General features: G+C 41.5%; 1 protein-coding gene across 2 annotated transcripts; it reads right to left on the bottom strand.

The window, feature by feature from the left end:
• Positions 1–11,570: 11,570 nt before the first annotated feature.
• SNRPB (small nuclear ribonucleoprotein polypeptides B and B1) lies at positions 11,571–19,826 on the bottom strand. 2 transcript variants are annotated; one of them, XM_058286814.2, is made up of 7 exons: positions 19,712–19,826; positions 17,487–17,638; positions 15,713–15,824; positions 13,675–13,827; positions 13,033–13,171; positions 12,590–12,715; positions 11,571–11,870 (listed from the first exon to the last, which is right to left on the bottom strand). In XM_058286814.2, exons 1-7 carry the CDS (start codon positions 19,712–19,714, stop codon positions 11,860–11,862), a joined length of 696 nt encoding a protein of 231 aa, XP_058142797.1. In that variant the 5' UTR covers positions 19,715–19,826; the 3' UTR covers positions 11,571–11,859. The 2 variants fall into 2 exon arrangements, with proteins under 2 accessions (XP_058142797.1, XP_058142796.1); XM_058286813.2 differs by having other exon boundaries at positions 11,571–11,723.
• Positions 19,827–20,312: the final 486 nt, after the last annotated feature.

Here is a 20,312-nt window from a genome sequence, read left to right as displayed (position 1 = left end):
GGCACAGAGAGGGTAGGTTACTAGTTCACAATTGCACAACCCGTAAGTGGCTGATCTGGTATTTGAACTCAGGCCAGCCAGCTTTGGACACTCTACTCTTAGCCCCTGTGCTTTACTTCACTTGAGGAGCCAACTCAGCTAAGATCTGAGGAACTGTGTTCCTGGCAGAGGAAACAGCGTGTGTCTGGGACTCTTCCAAGAACACTTTGGTTTCTTTATAGGGGATCACTTTTCACATGTAGTATTACTGGAAGGGTCATTCTTGTCCCTGTCTCTCACTGCCCTCTCCTCTGATGAAAGCCAAGGAGGCCCAATCCTCCTTCAACCTGCCTGCCCCCTGGCACAGCCCCAGATGGGCATGTTGGCTCTGACATTGCTTTCTCCTGCAACCTTCTTGGACTCTTAAGCAAGGGCTTAGGATGGAAGGAATGTTCGAGGACATCAAAGATGATAGTGGTAGAGCCCTGGACAGCATCCTAACCAGGTGCTTTATGCTATGATGCAGTTGCTGCATGATCTGGTTAAAAACTGCTTGCAGAACAAACTAACCCATAACTTAAGGCTTAAAATAATGACAACAATTATTTTGTTCATGAAACTAATTTAGGCGGGGCTTGGTGGGGATAGGCCATCTTTGCTTCACTAAGTGGCAGCTGGGGGAGCTCAAAGGTTGGGAGCTGGAATCATCTGAAGGCTTATTCACTCACATTTCTGGTGGTTGATGCTAGCTGTTGGCTAAACCCTAAGCCAGGACTGTCAGCTGGAAAACCTATGCTCACATGTCCTGGGCTTCTTCATAACAGGGTAGCTGGGTTGCAAAGGCAAGCATCAAGGGAGAAGGGAGAGGGGAGAGGGAGAGAGAGAAATGGAAGCTATATTGCCTTATGACCTGTGTTAGAAGCCACCCAGTGTGACTTCTCCCTGTATTTACTGCCATCTGCTTTTTGACCCTCTGGAGATTGGTGGGATCTTATATTTTCCTATGCCTCAGGTGTCATAATTTGCACTTAATTTCCACTCCATCTCCTTTGGTTTTAGCCAGGTAAGACTACCAGTTTCTTTTGCGTGCAACCAAGAACTTTACTCATAAAGTTTCTGAGATAGAAATGGATTTAGCGTGTCCCAGGAGCAGAGTGAAGGCCAGTGTATCTGAAGTGTCCTTCAGCCCACCACCCTCCTCTTGACATTGCTCTGTGAACCAGACCTCCAAACCCAAGGCAGCAGCCAGCAAGGGGTATGCAGAGGCCAGTCCTTTGACCCTGACCTATTCCAATAGTTTCTAGTTAAAGCCATCTTTGGAATTTCTGCAGGCCTAAAAGACTGCACCTCAGAAATGTCCTCGACTTCCTAACTGTTGATCAGACAGAGGACCTTCTAAGACTCGTTTTTAAATTGAAAATTGAAAGCAAACAAGGCAGAGGGATGGTAGTGGTAATCATGATACTGAAGTCAGCTACTGAGTGGACCTTAGAAAGCAGTGAAAGTCAGCATTGGCTACTGATATGTGTAAAGTTGGTTTGCATAAAAATTTGGCATGGGAGGCAGAGAGTTAATATTCTCTAATAACAGTAAAGATAAAGCAATAATAGTACCCAATGAGTGCTTATTATGTGCCATGTAGATAGATAGTGTTGTTATCCTAATTTATGGATTAGGAAACTAAGTCTCTGAGATGTTTGACTATCTTCTCAGAGGTTAATAAATTAGTAATGGTAGAGCAGGTAGTAAATTCAGGCAATATAGCTCTAGAGCCAATGTGCAAAACCACCAAAGGGTACCTTTCTTTATCTTTGCCTGGAACATTTCCCCAGTGTATCTCTGGAATGAGAAAGGGAGTGGTTCCCCTGGTCACTAAGGCTGGGTGGGCATAACATCCTAAGCATTTAGAATGACCAAAAACAAGCTCATATCTATGTGTGTATGTGCATGCCCGGGCTAAACAGACTTTGAAGATTATGAACCTGGAGATGGCAATACTTAATCCATATGAGAGAAGTGTCTATCATGGAGGAATTTAAGGTATCAGCTGTGAAACCTATTGGGGACACAAATCCTCCCAACAACTCCTCCAATTCTTGAATGTCCCAGGAACTGGACGAAGTCCTAGGACCTGGCCTGCCCTTGCCAATACTAGGGCCAGATCATGTGATGCCTCTTAGCCCAGAAACCAGCCCTTCCTCACACCTCCTCCCTCTGGAGAAGTTGTCAGCCAAGGTGTCACAGAAAATGACTCAAGCTTATGAGCTGTACAGACCCAGGGAGATTTGGGCCTTTTAGTTCTAGACAAGGACTGAGCTCCAGGCACTTCCATGGCCTCAGAGATATCTGGATACATGAAGGGGTGGTGTGGTGATATACTTGCATTCTCATTTCAGCATCCTTTCTTGGGGACCTAGAGACAGGAAGGAGGAGGAATGATTGGGAATCATCATTCCCAAGACATCACCAAAAATGACAGAGTAAGGACCTTCAAACAATTCCTAGATATGACACCAAAAGCATGAGCAATAAAAGAAAAAATAAATAAATTGGACTTAATCAAAGTCAAAAACTTTGTTCAAAGGACATTATCAAGAAAGTGAAAAGAGAGAATGGTAGAAAATAGTTGCAAACCACATATCTGATAAGAGTTTAGTATCTATATTATATAAAGGACTCCTATAATTCAACAACAAAAGAAGACAACCCCATTTAAAAATGGAGAACAGACTTGAAAAGACATTTCTCCAAAGAAGATATATGAATGGTCAATAAGCACATGAAAATGTGGTCAATATCTTTAGTTCTTAGAGAAATGCAAACAAAACCACAACTAGATACCATTCGCATCTGCCAAGATGGCAACAAACAATACCAAGTTAATGAGGTGGGGAGAAATTGGAACCTTCATAAATTGCTGATGGAAATGTAATTTCACTTTGGAAAATAATCTTGAAATTTAATTTCTCAAAATTAAATATAGAGTTGCTGTATGACCTAGCAATTCCACTCTTAGGTATATACTCAAGAATGAAAACATATAGCCATGAAAAACTTGTACATTAATGTTCATAAAAGTACTACTCACAATAGCCAAAAGTGGAAACAACATGCATGTTCATCAGTTCATGAACAGATAAAAAAAATGTTATATGTCCACACAATGGATTATTTTCAGCCATAAAAAGGATGAAATACTCATATGCTACAATAAGGAAGAACCTGAAAAACATTAAGCCAAGTGAAGGAAGTCAGACACAAAAAAGCATATTTTGTATGATTCCATTTGTAGGAACTGTCCAGAATAAGTAAATATAGGGACAGAAAGTAGATTAGTAGTTGCCAGGTGTAGAGTGAGAGGGGAAATGGGGAGTGACTGCTAAAGGGCACAGTTTTTTGGGGATGATGAAAATGTTTGGGAATTCAATAGTGGTGATAGTTGTACAAGTTTGTGAATAAACTAAAAAACACTGAATTGTACTTTAAAAGGATGAAATGCAAAATTAAAGTACAATAAGAAACCCACCAGAATAGCTAAGTATAAAGGACCAAACAATACCAAATATTTGGAGCAATAAGAACGCTCAAAGACTTCTGGTGAAGTCTAAATAAAACTACTTTAGGGGAGCAGATGTAGCTCAGTGGTCGAGTGCCTGCTTCCCGTGTACAAGGTCCTAGGTTCAATCCCTGGTACCTCCTTGTAAACAAACAAACAAACAAATAAATATTTGGGAAAAATGTTTGTCTTTACCAAAATGAAAAATTCTCAAACTCTATAACTGAGCAATGTTAAACCATTTGTAAACTAAAGAAAGGTTTCAAAAGACATGTCTAAGATTGTTCACAGCAATACCATTTGTAATAGGTCAAATTAGAAACAACACACATGTTCATCAACAGTTGGAAAGCCAACTAAAACAATTTTAAGTAAGATCCAGAGTCTCATGATATAACAGTTAAAAAATCAATTTTTCAGTCAAAAATCATGATACCTACCAAGAACAAGGAAAGTTTCAAATGGAATGAAAAAGACCATCAGTAGATGCCAACACTGAGATGACAAAGATGTTAGAATTATTTAACAAAGATTTTTAAAGCAACTATCACAAAAATACCTCAGTGAGCAATTACAGACATGCTTGAATCAAATGAAAATATAGAAAAATTGAAATTTTAGAATACCAAAAACAATGACTGATATTTTTATAACTCAATGAATGGGATTAACAGCAGAATAGAAAGGACAGAGGGGAAAAATTTTAGTGAACTTGGCAATAGAATAATAGAAAATATTTTAAAAATTTAAAGGAACTGAAATCATACATGAAGTGCTCTCTAGCCACATGGGACTCAAACCAGAAATCAATAACAGAAAGATAACAGGGAAATCTCCAAGAGCTGGAAATTAAATGACACACTTCCAAATAATCCATGGGTTAAAGAAGATTCTCAAGAGAAATCAAACAATACATTGAACTGGATTAAATGAAAAGCAAAATTTGTGAGCACAGCTATAGCAGTTCTGAAAGGGAAATTTATAGCATCAAATGTTTACATTAGAAAAAAATCAATTATCAAATCTCCCACCTCAAGAACCTAGAAGAAGAGTAAAACAAAACCTGGTTAAATCAGTAATAAATTTTTCATAGTCTCTTGTGTGTGGAGTCTGCAGTGCTGAAATAAATTTGTGAGGAGGGAAAACGTCAATCTGTCCCCTTCCCACTCCCCAATAAGGTAACTATAAGACACAATAAGACACATCCCATATTATGTAGATGAGGGAACATTTTCTAGATAGACTCAGAAGTTATTTTATCATTTGTTCATTCAGCAATATGTGTTGAAAGCTCAGAACCATGGGAAACAAGATGGATAAATTCTCTGCCCTTATGAGAGGCAGGGAACAAATTCATAGATAAATATAAGTGGCTTTTAAATATATGAAACATAATTAACCTCATAACTAAATATGTACAAATTAAAACAAGGCATTTTTTAAAACTACAAGATTGAACAAGATCTAACAACACACACTGTGTTGGTTATGCAATTAATGAGGTACATTAAAATGCTAATACAAAAGATACCAAAAAAAACCAAAGGAATAAAAAATTAAACAAACAGAAAACAAAACCCACTAAAACAACCAGCATTTTTTTAAAAAAAAGAAGGTACCAGGGATTGAACCTGGGACCTCGTATATGGAAAACAGGTACTCAACCACTTGAGCTACATCTGTTCCTCTCTACCAGCATTTTTAGATGCAGGTCCCCTCTTCCTCAGTACTTTACTTTTAGGATTTATACACATATACAGAGATATGGCCACACAGCTAAAGAGGGGTGGGCTTGCCACTTCCTTCTTTACTTAAAGTATATCTTATTTCAGCATAGATTTTTGTAGAAAATTGAGACAATATAGGAAATGAGGAAGCAAAAAGCAGTTCACAGTCCCAGCACCCATGCATGTGAGCCTGAGCTCTTGACGGAGCAATGCTGCCTCTTGGTGGATTTTTTAAAAAGTGCATACACTACATATTATTTCTTAAAATGTACTTAATTTTTTAAACTAGTAGAAAGCCAGCTAAAAGTCATAAAGACACTCACATGATTCAATTTTTTAAAAGGTTCTTTTGGCATAGTGAAAATATTTCCTTCCGTCCCTCAAATCAAATTCCTTTCCACAATCAAATTGTGCCCACCTCCTTGTATTTCGCATACACCTGGGCTCAGTACTTTCTAGCACCTACCACCTTTGATTCATGAATGTTGCTCCTGAAAACTTAGAAATCCTAAGAAAAATATATTTCTTCACAAAATATTCATCACTGCCTGATTTTTAATAATGAAAATTCTTGTCAATTCATAAAATAGGGGAAATGTCCACATTATATTATACCCCCTAGTTGTACATCCAGTAGTCATGAAGACTTAGGTAACATTGAAAAATATTTATCACAAAAGTTAAAAAAAAAAAAGACAATACACAAAGAGGAACTAGACAGCATTAAAAAAGTTTCCCTCTTTCAAAATACAAAGAACACAATGATGTATCAATGATATATCATTTTTCAGCTGTCAGACTAGAAAACTTTACTTCTTGATGAGTGAAAGGTGTAGTTGTGTCTGATTTGTTACAGGATAAATTGACTCCAGTAATAAAGTTAATTGTTTATGTCCTCTGACTCAGAAATTCCATTTATAATTAACTAAAATGGAATAATTTTTATACACAAATGTGGTCATCACTCTAACACAAACACATCAAATCAAACTATAACTAATTTAAATGTCCATCAACTGGAGATTGGTTAAATAAATGGTGGTATGTTCACTTAATGACATACGTAAGTCATTATGATGTTTGCAAAATTAGGGGTATGTTTTTACTATTAAAATAAATAGAAAATTAAGTAAGATCACAGTAAGATTACAAAATCCAACAAATAGACAAAAGACTAGTATTGAATGTTTGGGGTGTTTGGGACTCTGATAGATTTCTTTCTATAGTTCTTTAATGAGCATGTTCATATAATCACATGTTTTCAAGAGAAACAAGTAGAATATATAATAGCATGCAAGTGGGTCTGACCAAAGCAGGATTTAGATTTAAATCCAGCAGCAAACCTGCAGTGAGTCAATTCTTTTACCCTGTTATCTCATGGAGTCTTCATAGTCAAAAACCAATTTACTAACCAGAACTAAGGTTATAAAGGCTTAATGTGAAAACTGGAATGGGACAAAGTCAACAGGCAGATTAGGATTCTCCACCCAAACTCCCTTCAAGAGGGATTTAGAACTACCTTCAAGACTGGAATGCCCAGATGTCTGTTAGCAACCTTCCTTTTGTTCTTTTTCTTAGTCTGCGATTCTCAAAAATAAGTGTGCCTAAGAATTTTTTGTGTGGGTTGTACAAGGAACCATAAATACCATCCTTCAAGAGGGTTTTAAGGGATATTCAAGAACAATTTTGATGATGCAAAGCTTTTACTTTGCTAAACACTAGGTAATATAGCGCTAGTGTTTTCTGTGAAATGCTTATTTGTGTGATAAAAATGAGTACCTGCCTTCCAGTTTAGACTAACGTACAAAACCCATTTTCAGTTACACTTGTCAGGTAATTGGGAGGCTAGCCAGAGGATTGGCTTAGACTTACTCTGCAGTTTCTGTTACTCTGAGTAGTTAAACTATTTGAGCCAACCACTGATGCTTTTGCCAAAAGCTGCCACTAAGTTCATCTCACTGATAGTCTTACTCCAATAAGCCTGGCATCTACTTCATCTTTCCTCAGTCTTTTTCCTTGCTGGGACTTCCTTCCCACAAGGCTTTTTAGCCTTGGTAAACTATTTCCATTAAGAAATTCTTCCCTAACACTCCAGTGATATACTGCTAACTTTTAATCTAAACCTTCATTAAGACAATTAGATTGTCTTCTCATTAGACTAAAGTGACTCTGCCTACTCCTATACCCTTGAAGTCTGAAATGCTAAGCACTAGAGCATGGCTCTATGGACCATCTCATCAACTGAACAGTCTTTTAGGTGGAAGAAGTCATGAAGTCCCATTTGTTTAGGTTCTATGAACATGCATGACTCTGGGAGCTAACAAAATGGTTTCACTACCAATTAATATTACAATTTAATATCCAGTTCCTACTTTATCAGCTACAAAAATGAATGTGATAATCTACAGTACTGCTCAAGGAGCTATCTAGATGAGATTTTTGTTTTTCTATAAAGAACCAGCAATTTTAATTGACAAGTGACTTTCCTCTTGTAGATTGCTATTTTCAAGCTGACATTTTATACATACAAAAACCCCATAATCTACATTTATGTATAGTAACCATGGGGGAAAAAAACATAAATGGCAGCAAACCACACACTAATCGTGCAGAATATTCTGTACAGCAGGATTTCATTGACTGCCACAGTAAACAGTGCCTCAAATAGGGGGCTCCTGAGGGCTCGAAAGACATTTAGAAACTATAGGCAGAGCAAACAATCCCAGGAATTCAGCACCCTGTCAATGGGTCTGACTGGAATATATGCATCCCAAAGTAAGAGTTAGACTCATTTATATAATTTCCCTATTCATGGCTCTTCTGCCCCTTTAACTTGAACCCATAATTAGCACTATACTTATTAAATATGTGTCCCAGAGCAACACCTACTCTCTGGTTCATTGGACTCACCCAGGCCAGCTAACAGGGAGGTGAGGATGGTCAACCACCACACGAGGGAACCGAGTGTCTACAGATGCAAGCAGGAGAATCACATCAATCAATCATGTGAGATCTAAGCCCCCTCTCGATTTAGAAGTGGTGTGTACATCACCATCCCAGGCTCTGCAGAATGGAGGAATAAAATATGGATTAGAGTGGACTTACTGGTATTCTACCATAGAACTATTGTGACTCTAGCAATGGAAGAAATTTATCATTGATGTGGAGACAGTGGCTACAGGAGTTGCTGGGGACAGGGAGAGAGAAGGTGTGATATGGGGGCATTTTCGGGACTTGGAGTTGTCCTGAATATTGCAGGGACAGATGCTGGACATTATATATCCTGCCATAACTCACTTAGTGGACTGTGGGAAGAGTGTAAACTACAATGTAAATTATAATGCATGCGACGTAGCAGTGCTCCAAAATGTATTCACCAAATGCAATGAATGCGCACAATGATGAAAGAAGCTGTTGATGTGGGAGGGAGGAGGATATATGGGAACCTCTTAAATTTTTTACTGTAACATTTTTTGTGATCTATGTATCTTTTAAAGAAAATTTTTAAAAATTGCTAAAAAATAAATGTGCTATTCAAAATATATATATATACATATATATATATATATATATGTGTGTGTGTGTATATATATATGTGTGTGTGTGTGTATGTCCCAGAACTTAAATCTTTGGTCTGTTCATATGCTGGTTGAGCCCTGAATCTCAGCAGAGTTGTAACACCTACTCACCAATTTACTGGACTCACCCAGGACAACTAAACAAAAGGATGACGGACAATGTCCATCCCAGGAAGCAGAGAGTATTTGCAACTGCAAGCAGTACAGTTCCAGCCATCTGCTCTATGGGATCTAAGCCTTCTCTCAATTGGAGGCAGGGTGGGCATCACCATCTCCAAATCCTCAAGATTGAGGGAATTAACAAACATAAGAGTGGAAAGCAACTATGGACTAAAGTAGACTTACTATTCTAGCAATGGAAGAACTTTTATCATTGATATAAAGGCAGTGGCTAGCAGAGGGGAGAGGTAAGAATAGGTGCAACATGTCCTGCATGACATTCCAATAACAGATACCGGCCATTATTCATTGTCAAAACCTATATAATTTTGCAGGGCAAGACATAAACTATAGTCCTTGGCTAGTACAATGTGTTCATCAATTTTAACAAATATATCACACTAATAGAAATGTTAATGTGGGAAAGTGTGGGAGGGGAAGGGGATAGGGTATATGGGAACCCCCTATATTTTTGATGTAACATTTATGTAATCTAAAGCTTCTTAAAAATATATTTTTAAAAAAGGAATATTCTGCCTAATGTTATTGTATGGATGTGCCATATTCATTGAGTATTCCTCTACTTTTGTGACCACGATTAAGATAAATTCCTTGAAGTAAAAATGCTGGGTCAAAATGTGTATGCTAACTTTAATGGGTATTATTACCTTGCCTTCCAAAGGGGATATCTCTTTTCACATCCCTTAACAGTGTATGTTTATTTCAACTGATTCAAAGTATCATCATGCTGTTTCATCTTTGCCAGTTTGATAGGTGAAACTCAGTGTACTTCAGCATTGCACCTCTACAAATGTGGTAATATATTTTGTAAAGGAAGCAGCTAAAAGGATTAGGGCTAATTGTTCCAAGGCATTCCTCTTTTTTTTTGGAGGTAATTTTTTTTTTTTTCATTTTTTAAAGAATGTTACATTAAAAAAATATGAGGTCCCCAAGTATCCCCCGACCCTCTCACCCCACTCCTCCCACATCAACAACCTCTTTCATCATCGTGGCACATCCATTGCATTTGGTGAATACATTTTGGAGCACGGCTGCACCACATTAATAGTGGTTTTCATTGTAGTTTACACTCTCCCCCAGTCCACCCAGTGGGCCACGGCAGGACATATAATGTCCAGCATCTGTCCCTGCAGTACCACCCAGGACAACTCCAAGTCCTGAAAATGCCCCCACATCATATCTCTTCTTTCCCTACCCTCAGCAGCTACCATGGCCACTTTCTCCACATCAATGCTACAATTTCTTCCATTACTAATCGCAATATTTCCATAGTAGAACAACAGTAAGTCCACTCTAATCCATACTCTATTCCTCCATCCTGTGGACCCTGGGATGGTATCAAGAGGGGGCTTAGATTTCACATGGATGATGGACACAATTTTCCTGTTTGCAGTTGGAGGCACTCTTGGCTCCCTGATGTGGTGGTTGATCTTCTTTACCTTCCTGTTAGCTGGCCAGGGTAAGTCCAATAAACCAGAGGGTAGGAGTTGTAAGTCTGCTGAGGCTCAGGGCCTGGCTGTCACATGGACAGTCCCGAGATTCAGGTCTCTGAATATACACCAACCCCAATGCCAACCACAGGTCCAGTAAAAGTAACAGAAGAGGCACGTGTAGAATGGTCGTATCTGAGTCCAACTCCATCACAGTCAGAAATATGAATCCCAAAGTTAGGGCCAACTGACATGGGACTGAACTCGAGTCATCTGCCATAACCATAGAACCTGTGGGTCTCTATTGCCCTCAGAACCAGTACCTGTGCTTGTATCTACTTTGGCTGTCTCTGGTACCCTGCTGAGGTAGGTGTGTGTAAGCGTTACCCCTCTGATGACCTCCTGACTTTTTGGAGACTCATAGCCATATAAACTCATCTGTCCTTTCCATTTTCCCCCTTTTATCCAAAGTCAAAAGGCAGTTTTTAACACCTGATATTATATGTAGGCTGAGAGATTTTGCTGGTCTTTTGAATAAAAGACCCTTTTATTCAAGGTCTTTTTCTAGTTACATCATCAGCTGGTGCTTGGTAGTAATCCCTTGGTGCCAGGGAGGCTCATCCCTAGGAATCATGTCCCATGCTGGGGGGAACTTAATGCATTTACATGCTGAGTTTGGCTTAAGAGAGTGGCCACATTTTATCAACATGGAGGCTCCCAGGAGGTAACTCTTAGGCACCCTGCAGCTCTAGGCCTAGTTCATATTTCAGGCACACAGGCTCATAATCATAGCCATCGGTATCAAGGGTTCATTGTTGGACCATCCGTCTTTATCGGTCTTTGCCATTGCACTTGAGGGATTGTTGCTGGGGAATGTGTAAAGCTCCCCTGGCTAGGAACTCAGCACTTCCTCAGTTGTCGTTTTTAACCACACTGAAAAGATCCAAACATTTTTATGTACCCTATATACATGCCCTGGAGAACTCCCTTCCAACCATGTGCTCCTTATCAATAACACCCCACACCAGTGTTCCTCCCCTGTAAGGCAATCCTTTCTATCATACTAAGCACTCAACATAACCATGATTTTTCTAAAAATAAGTCACCAGACACACCTAGGTGCACTTATAATATTGAGTTTATTATAAACTAGTTTCACAGGCCACAAGGAAACAAAAGGACTATGTACAGCCTTACAGGAAACAGGCAGGGAGCTGAGGAGGGCCAAGATGAGTCTAGGGCCTTGGTGGGCGCATTCCCGGGGGAGGGGGCCCTGTAAGGGAAACCAGACAATCCGGTGAGACTCCACGAACAACAGCATAACAAACAAACAGGTCTGTGGTAACTTGGCCCTGGGGAATCGGGCCCACGCCTCTGTGGAGCTACTTCCATAACTCTGTGGCCAAGGGTCAAAGAAGGCCTGAAGTAAGAGTAAGAAGTATAGTCAGTGCCTGATCTGGAACTTGAATCCCCAGCCCTGCCCCAGCCTCCCACACCCTGCAGTTATCAAGTGATCAGAGGGATGTACATTAAGTATATGCTAAATGGAGAAGTCTCTGGGGCTGATGGGTTCCTATGCTTATAAACCCCAAACTAGACACACAGGGGTCATCAAGTTTGGTCATGGGTTATCTTGGAGGAACTATGACCTGGTGGAAAGAACACTGGCCTGGGAGTCAGGACAATGGGCTCCCTCTGGGCCTGTTTCCTCATCCACAAAATGAAGGGGTTGGTCTATGTCAGCATTTCTCAAACATGATATAATAAACAGAAAAGCAGATATACACACTTATACTCAGAGCCCACTCTTAATCACTATCAAACCTAAGGCCATGAGACAATTTTATGACCTTTCTTGGGGACCCTCAGAATGTACTATCCTGATGCCCTGAGGACACTAAATGGGATATACTGGAAAGTACTCTGGGTACAGGGTCACTGTAACTGTTGTAAAAGGGCAGGTTAAGACCAATTTAAGACATGCCTGCTCCCTCTTTCCTTTCTTGACAGAACTGTACTCCAAGAGGTCATCTCCCTAGGTTTAAGACTGGAAAGCCCAGAAGATACGGCTGAAATCCAATCTCACCTCCCAAATCCCATACCAACAAGACTCTAGGGAAGAAAGCAAACGTCACTTACCCCGCATGCCTGGGGGAGGGGGCCGCATCCCTGGAGGGGGCATGCCCATTGGAGTTCCTCGTCCAGGGGGAATCCCCATTGGGGGACCCATGGGAGGCCTCATTCCAGGAGGTGGGCCCATCATGCCTACAAGAGAAAAGTCCCAAAAAAGTAGCTCAGCTTCCGTTTTTTCAAGGAAGCAGGAAACATACAAAAGCTGTCCACCAAATTGGGAGAGAGATGGACCATCCCACCCTCCCAGCAAACTGGGACTACAGCCAAAGAGCTGAGGTTCCCACTGGCTCCTGTCCAGCTAGTTCCATGGTCAGCCAGCCCAGCTGAATCTCAGAGTAATCCTGCTTAATTATACAAACTCATCAGCAGTTTCAGTCAAGGTTACATCTCATCATGAATCCAGCTTAGGCATCTTGTATCAACTAGTACTGGTCTCCCTATGGGCTCACCTGGAGGGGGTGCTCCTCGGCCCATAGGTGGGGGAGGACCCCCACGACCAGGTGGATACTGGGTTGGGGCTCCTGCAATACTGGCTGTGGCAGCAGCAGCGGCGGCTGCAACAGTGCCTCTTCCCTGTGGGGTCATTACCTAAGAGGACACAGGAGGGCAGAGAGTTAGGCAGAACGGCAAAGTGACCCGCCCCACTCCCCCAATTCCCCAATTTGATAAAAGGAGCAGACACCAAACTTCGCAAGCTATACTTCACAGCTTCTAACTTCCTATCCAAAACCACTGGCAGAGAAGAGCCAAGATTATATGCCCAATTTTCATCTTCTAGGTCTGAGTTAAGGATGCCCAATCCAACTTAGAGAAGGCACTTGCATTTTCAAATATGATTGACCAGGCATTTTGAAAATGTATTTCAAAGGTTGTTACAGAAACATTTTGCTCGAATACCAATGGCTAAAGCACTTTTTATGCATCTCTTTACTTTTGTATAATCAATAGAATTCACAAAGCAAGTTTTCCCATTTTTGCTTGATCATGGGGCCATAAACAAAGCAGAGAAAGACAACGACAGCCTAACAATCATAAGTTGGTCATTCTCTATTTCAGCGACTAGAAGCTAGTGCCCTTCCTCAACTCCTTACCTGTTGGGATGGCCCACCAACCCCACGGACTGGCCCTGCAAGTCCTGCAGGAGCCTGGGGCATGGGAACACCAGCTGGAATACCTCTGCCAGCTGCTCTACCAATCCCTGGGCCTCCAGCAGCTCCAGCAAGTGGCACTCGGGCAATGCCAGTCTGAAAAATAAAGAAGCATGCTAAGATGCTCAGTGGCCTAAAGAATCTAAGTACCCTTTGGAAATTCCATTGCTAAGAGAGCCCTAAGATTTGTAGGTTTCAAAAGAGCACACAGTGGTAAGTAATGTTTATAAGCTAACACCATTCTTCTTCTACCCAAAATGTTGTGCATTCATGTATAGGGTAGAAGAATCTAAGATTTAGTCTAGAGAAACAAGCCACAAGTCAGCCACCTCTATGCACTCCTATGAAAATGAAACCTACAGCAAAAGGTCAGGGCTCCATTCAGAATGGTGCAGTAGGTAAGGGTACTTCATCTGATACCAGACATAAGATCCAGTCCCATCTCTGCTTCTCACTTGCTGGGTGACCATGGGCAAGTAATCTCAAGACTCTGGGACTTACTTTCTTTATCCACAAATAAGATGGTTATTATGGTAAAACTGGTCATGCTCATGAAGGTTTTCAATGGGCTATAAGAAAGAAGTCAACACTACTGGAAATAAATATGTACAGGTGCGTGGAACCAAAACATGGTAACATCCCTTGCAGACACTGTTAACTGGAAAATGCTGCAATGTAGGAGTAATAGAAAATAAAATAGCTACAATAAACATCTCTGTAGTCACTTTATAGGTATCCTTAAGTTATTAATATGACTTTTAAAAGTAACAGAGCAACTAGAAAATATTTAAAATATTTAAATAAAGGCAGAACAAAACATTACATATATTACATGCACTGAATATATTAAGCAGATATGTGAATAAAATAAAAAATTAGTGAGAATTACTTTTTCTTCCCCTCCCCAACCTGCACCCTGCTGTTTTTGCTGTCTGTGTCCATTCACTGTGTGATCATCTTTATTTAGTTCTCTTTTTGTCTTCTCATCTTTTTCTTTTAGGATTCACTGGGATTTGATCCTGGGGACCTCTGATGTGGAGAGAGGTTCTGTCAACTGTACCACCTCAGTTCTTGGTATCTACTGCGTTTCACCTTGACTCTCTCCTTCATCTCTCTTTTGTTGCATCATCATCTTGCTGCGTGTCTCACTTGCACAGGCACTGGCTTGCAGCATGGGCACTCAGCTTGCTGGACAGGCATGTTTTCTCTTCTTCTTTTTCACCAGGAGGCCCCAGGGATTGAACCCGGGTCCTCCCATACGGTAGGTGAAGGCCCTATCACTTGAGCCACATCCGTTTCCCAAGAAATATTTTTTAGATGAACAATATTTTAAAGTGAGTAAGAGAGCAATTTGGCTAGATTCTCTAGGTCCTGATCTACTTCTCAGTGTAGCATGGTGTTTAGGAACCAAGAGTACCTGGGATCAAATTCCAGCTTCACCACTTACTAGCTGTGAAACCTTGGACAAGTTACTAGATCCTTGTTTGTTTTAATTATAAATAGTGGGAATAATTTATCTCAAAAAACTGTTAGAAAGATTGAAGAAAATGGAAGTGCTTGGCAATGCTCTGCATTGATGCTCAATAAATATGAACTATTATTCTATAAGTGTATAAAACAAGATATAAATGAATTCCATTGTGTTTGGAATTTGACTTTTTTAAGGTCTAGCTAGACTTTGTCATCAGCTAAAAACTGACCCAGGTGGTGTGAGGCACCTTCTCTGACTTACTATGCACATCAACTTATGAAGAAGCCAGGTATAAAGAAGGCTTTAAAGTTAGCAATACCTAATTTCTAATTTCCTGTATCTATTCTTACTTGCAAGGTAATTTCTTATCTGCAAAAAGGGGGCAAAACCTTTATACCAGAGGGCGCCTATGGGGACTGTGAAGATATGCTGAGCCCAGCAGAGAATGGTTCATGGTAGTTCCTCCCGCAGGGCTTCCTGGCCTTTCCCTGGCAGCCCACACTGACTTACATCTTTGGGAGGAGGTCCCTCTACTGTCATTGAGACCAGGTTTTCCCCTCGCAGCAGCACCAGTCCAAGGACACGCTTCTCTTCCCTTTCTGCTTGTTTTGAGTTCTTTGGCCTAAAGACAGGTTTTGAAGAAACAAACAAAAAAGCATTATAGAGAGGGTTAAGTTCTGGTTCACGTGCTTAGGGCTCTCCAAAATTTGCTCTACACTGCACCTCTGAACAAATGGCACATAAGCTTTCCCATGAGACAGTCCCTAAGTGGCTATTTGTTTCCTACCATGCGAAAGGATGCACACACCAAGATTTGTGACAAGAGTCAAAAAGCCCAACCCTGGCTCAAATGCTATAGCAACTGGGAAGACCTTTCCTCAGTGAAGTCCTTTTTGTTATTATCCTATTTCTTCCCTTTGGCTTAACGCTTCACCAATGTCAGGAGGGAGCCTAAAGAATTCCAAGTGAAGTGAATCCCACCCCCCACCCACTTCCATGTGGTACACTTTTAGTACCAATTTAATTTAACCCCATGGGGCTATAATTCTGTCTCACATCAAAATAGAACCCATAAAGGAAGAGTTTACTATCTAAAAATTACACATCTATTCCTCGAGCGCACAAGCAAAAACAGCAAATTCCAAACAAAAAGAGAAGGATGCACGGAACATAAATGTAAACTGAGATTAAAAACTGCACTAAGGAAAAAATAATACAAGACAAAACACCATGATTATAAAAAATGATTAGAAATTAAATTTACCTTTGTTTTCTCTGGATGTGCAATTTTTTTCCTTTGGCTTATCCATATTTCCTGATTTTTAATGAACATGTATTTGCCATTTCTTAATAGGAAAAAAGCCCTTCTGGACATTTATGTTTTTCCTCATATACTTTCTTGTATTTTTAAAAAATGTTTTCTAGCAAATATCTATTATTAGAATAAAGTTAATTTTACTTGAAAAAAACAGGAGACTATTTGGGTAGCTGTAGACAGATCTGCTGCTCCCCCCTAACATGTGCCTGAAACTTCAAAAGTCCCTATCAATTTTTGTCCTGCACTTCTTAGCCTCATGCCACAAAAGTAAACAGCAGCTCCAAAGGGAATTCACAGGCAAGTGACAACATAATCTGGACACTGCATGCAACAGGAAAGCTGAATGACCAGAGGAGTCACATCATCTCTTTCGGCCTCTAGATGCCTTGCATGTAAAATAGGATGAATCCTTTAATAAGTCTGAAGCTTAAGGTGACTGAGTCTTAAGTCCAGTAACTGATGGAACTGTAGAGAAAACATCTCCAACTGTTTCTAAAACGTCAACAAAAATCACTGGCCCCAAACCCACATGGGGAGCTGAGCACTTACCCTGAAGAGGGTCAGAGGCTTCTTAAAGCAGTTTCAGACCAGTCTGCATTGGGAGAGCCCTTTAGGCTACAGCTTTACAAATAGGCAATGAGGCCAGAAAATCAAGCTCTCCCCCCTTACACACCTGTAAGGAGAACATGAGAGCCCTTTACCCCAGTACACAGGGGTACACAAGGTCAGAGAAACAAAAAGCCTAGCAGCCCTCCTCACAACTTGTACTTTGCTGGAACTAGAACTCAAGGCTTGCTGGGTGCTAAGGAAGGAGATATCTTAGTGTCCAATGTCCCATTTAAATCTGCCCTCTAAAAACAGCAGAGTAGGCAGAGAGGAACCAGCAAATATATCCCTACCTGGCACTTGGCCCACCCACCCAATCCCCTCTTCCTCAACCACCCCCCCTTACAGCCCCCTCCTTACTTGATCTTCCTGAACTCATCGCAGTCACAGAGGATCAAGTTCATATGCTTGTCAAAAGCCTTGAAGGTGCCAATGAAGATACGGCCATCTTGCAGGATGCACCTCATCCTGTAGTCAATGTGCTGCAGCATCTTGCTGCTCTTGCCAACAGTCTACAAGAAGAAATCAGGAGGGGAGAGGCTCATGCCTGGTCCTTCCTAAACTTGGGCCAGGCATTCTTCTCCATGTACCTATCTTTCTCAATAGATTCTCAGATCTGCCTGCCACCCACAGCCCCTCCCCTGAATTCTCCATATCATCCTTTGTTTTCAGCCCTGAAGCACCCATATCCCATTAAAGCAGAGTAGAGGAAGAGCTGGGCTGGAACTGGCACCACAGCCGAAATCCAATCAAAGAAAAGCATGTTACCAGTAAACTGATCAGCTGGGAGGTAAGGGGCATGGAATCCCCAAATCAAGAATTTGTTAGTGCCCCCAAGACTGCCTTTGGGAGAGGGTAATTTTCTGGTGGCCAAGGCACTATTTGAGTATACAATGGCCTTTTAAGAATATAACTTCCTACATTTATTTCTAAATTAACTCAACAAATTTCTGCTTTTAATATGGCTTCTAATGTAGCTTTGTTAAAATAGAGACACTATCTTGACACCCCAGTGCAAACTGTCAGGTGCCCCTGGCAGTTACATTTCTCTCTAGAAACAAATGACCTGCATTTGATCAGTGTTTCAGCCTTCCATCAGCTTGAATGGTCTGGGCAAGTCCCAAGTACTGGACATTGTGGCTGCTGTTCATCCCTTTGAGCTCAGAGAAGGACAAAGTCCTGAAACTACTAATGTGTGGTTCAGAAACTTGACCCCACAAGGTATTGTCTACCACCTTGCAGACCCCTGTTTATGCGGTTTACAGTCTCCCTTTCATCTGGTTCTAACCACAAGGATTTGAATTTTTACAGCAACATTCATTTGTCTTGTAATGGCTATTTCTTATTGGGTGTTCACTGTTAAACAGATACTGAGATTAAGGACTGTACCTCTGATGTCTCATTTAATCCTCAAAACTGTCCCCACTATTATTTCTATTTTACAGGTAAAGCCACCAAGGCTGGAAAAGATTAAGTCACTTGCCTTGGCTCACAACTGGGAAGTTGTGTTGGAACCCAGTCAGCCTGAATTCAGTACTATTCATTTAACCAATTCGCCAAAAAGGATCCCATCAAGTTTCCCTGCTTCCTGTCCCACTCAGTACATAACTGCTAGAGTGATCTTTCTAAATGCAAGGTCAGGTCTTTTGCTCATAAATTCTTCCAATGGTTTACCACCAACAAGAAAATCATGGAAGGCATTTAGTAACCAGGCTGCTGCCAATTTCTCCAGTCTCATGTCTATGTCTTCCTCCCGTTGTTCCTCCAGTAACTTTCCATCGTGCCTTTGCTCTTGCAGTTCTGAATCTATACTATTCCCTCCCACCTTCTGTTGGAAAAATTCCTGACAAATCTTTTAGGACTCTGCACAGGAATCATCCACTCTAAAAAGATTCTTAATCCCGCCCCTCCTCCCCTTATCCTAGACTGTTACTTTACCTAAAGCTGAGTTACATTTCGTTATGATTATTATCCGTACCCCTAAGTAAACGTGAAGAAATATTTCAATCTGTAACCCCAGGACCCGAAAAGTCGGACATACTCAATACATATATACTGAACAAATGAGACTGGAATTCTTCCTCCAACAATCTCATTCACCCTCCCATTCCCTCCTTCTCATCCACTACTCGCGGGAAGACTCCAGTTTGGAGCCACAAACCTCCTCCAGGTGCCCCTCTGCATCTCCACCTCAGCCCTTCGCCCTCTTCAACAAGCCTGAGCCTTTTTCGAGGTTCTCCCTGGCTTTCCTCCGGCTCCTAGCGCCTGTATCGAAACTCCGGGCACACATTTATTCGGCAAAGTTTACTTAGTGCCTACCGAGTCCCAGGCACTGTTGCCATAGCGGTGTCGGGAGACATGGTTGCACCTTCTCCCCCAACCTCCATTCCAGGGTTTCAGCTTCTCCTTCGCCACCACACCGAACAGCGAGGTCCAGGTCTCCCGTACCCTGTCCCAGCGGCCGCGGCTCCGGCCTTCACCGCCATTAGCGGCCACAACCCACTATTTCCTCTCCCGGAGCAGCCACGGTCCCCACTCCAAAACAGACTCGGAGACTCCCGCGCCGCCGGCCCGCGCCCCCTTACCATGGTGGCGGTTCCGATGGCTCCGATTCCCGCTGGATTAGACTGCACAGGCCTAGACGCCGAACCGCGATCCTACTCCCGCCGTCGCTACCGGAAATGCAGCCGTCAGTAAAATACGGTCGGTAGAAAGCTACTTCCGGTCCCAGTGCCCGAGGGTTGAGTTCCGGCTAAGGGAGGGCGCTGTGAGCTGCGTGCTGGGGCGGAGTTTGGGAGCTGTTAAGATTTGAACCTCTTGGAGAGCCTATGACACGTCCCTAGTATAATTCCGTGTACGAACTGCCTTCCCAGTCTTTCTATATAAGAGACTCTCCCGGGCTCTTCCTTCTTCAGCCACACTCTCTGCTTTTCTGTGAACTTTCTTGACGGTCGCCTGCCTTTGCATTTGCTGTTGCCTCTGCCTGGAATGCTCGTCCCCAAGTATGTGCAGGCTCACGCCCAAACTTCCTTCAAGCCTTAAGGTCAAATAACACATTTTGTCAGTGAGGACTTCCCTGGCCATCCTGTTTAAAAATGCAACCTTTCCATGCACCCCTGTTTTATTTTTCTCCTTAGCAGTTATTGCCAATTAACATACTACATATTTTCTTACTTATTTAGCTTA

The sequence above is a fragment of the Dasypus novemcinctus genome, chromosome 24, assembly GCF_030445035.2.
Source record: "Dasypus novemcinctus isolate mDasNov1 chromosome 24, mDasNov1.1.hap2, whole genome shotgun sequence".
NCBI lineage: Eukaryota > Metazoa > Chordata > Mammalia > Cingulata > Dasypodidae > Dasypus > Dasypus novemcinctus.
Note: the sequence above shows the minus strand (reverse complement) of the source record. Positions and strands in the feature narration are given on the sequence as shown.

Excerpts from the sequence above, each read along its gene's own strand:
- SNRPB (XM_058286813.2), bottom strand. Across the intron at positions 15,825-17,486 it reads GATGAGTTCAGGAAGATCAA|GCCAAAGAACTCAAAACAAG; the intron begins GTAAGGAGGGGG and ends ACCTGTCTTTAG. Across the intron at positions 13,828-15,712 it reads AGGGACCTCCTCCCAAAGAT|ACTGGCATTGCCCGAGTGCC; the intron begins GTAAGTCAGTGT and ends TTTATTTTTCAG.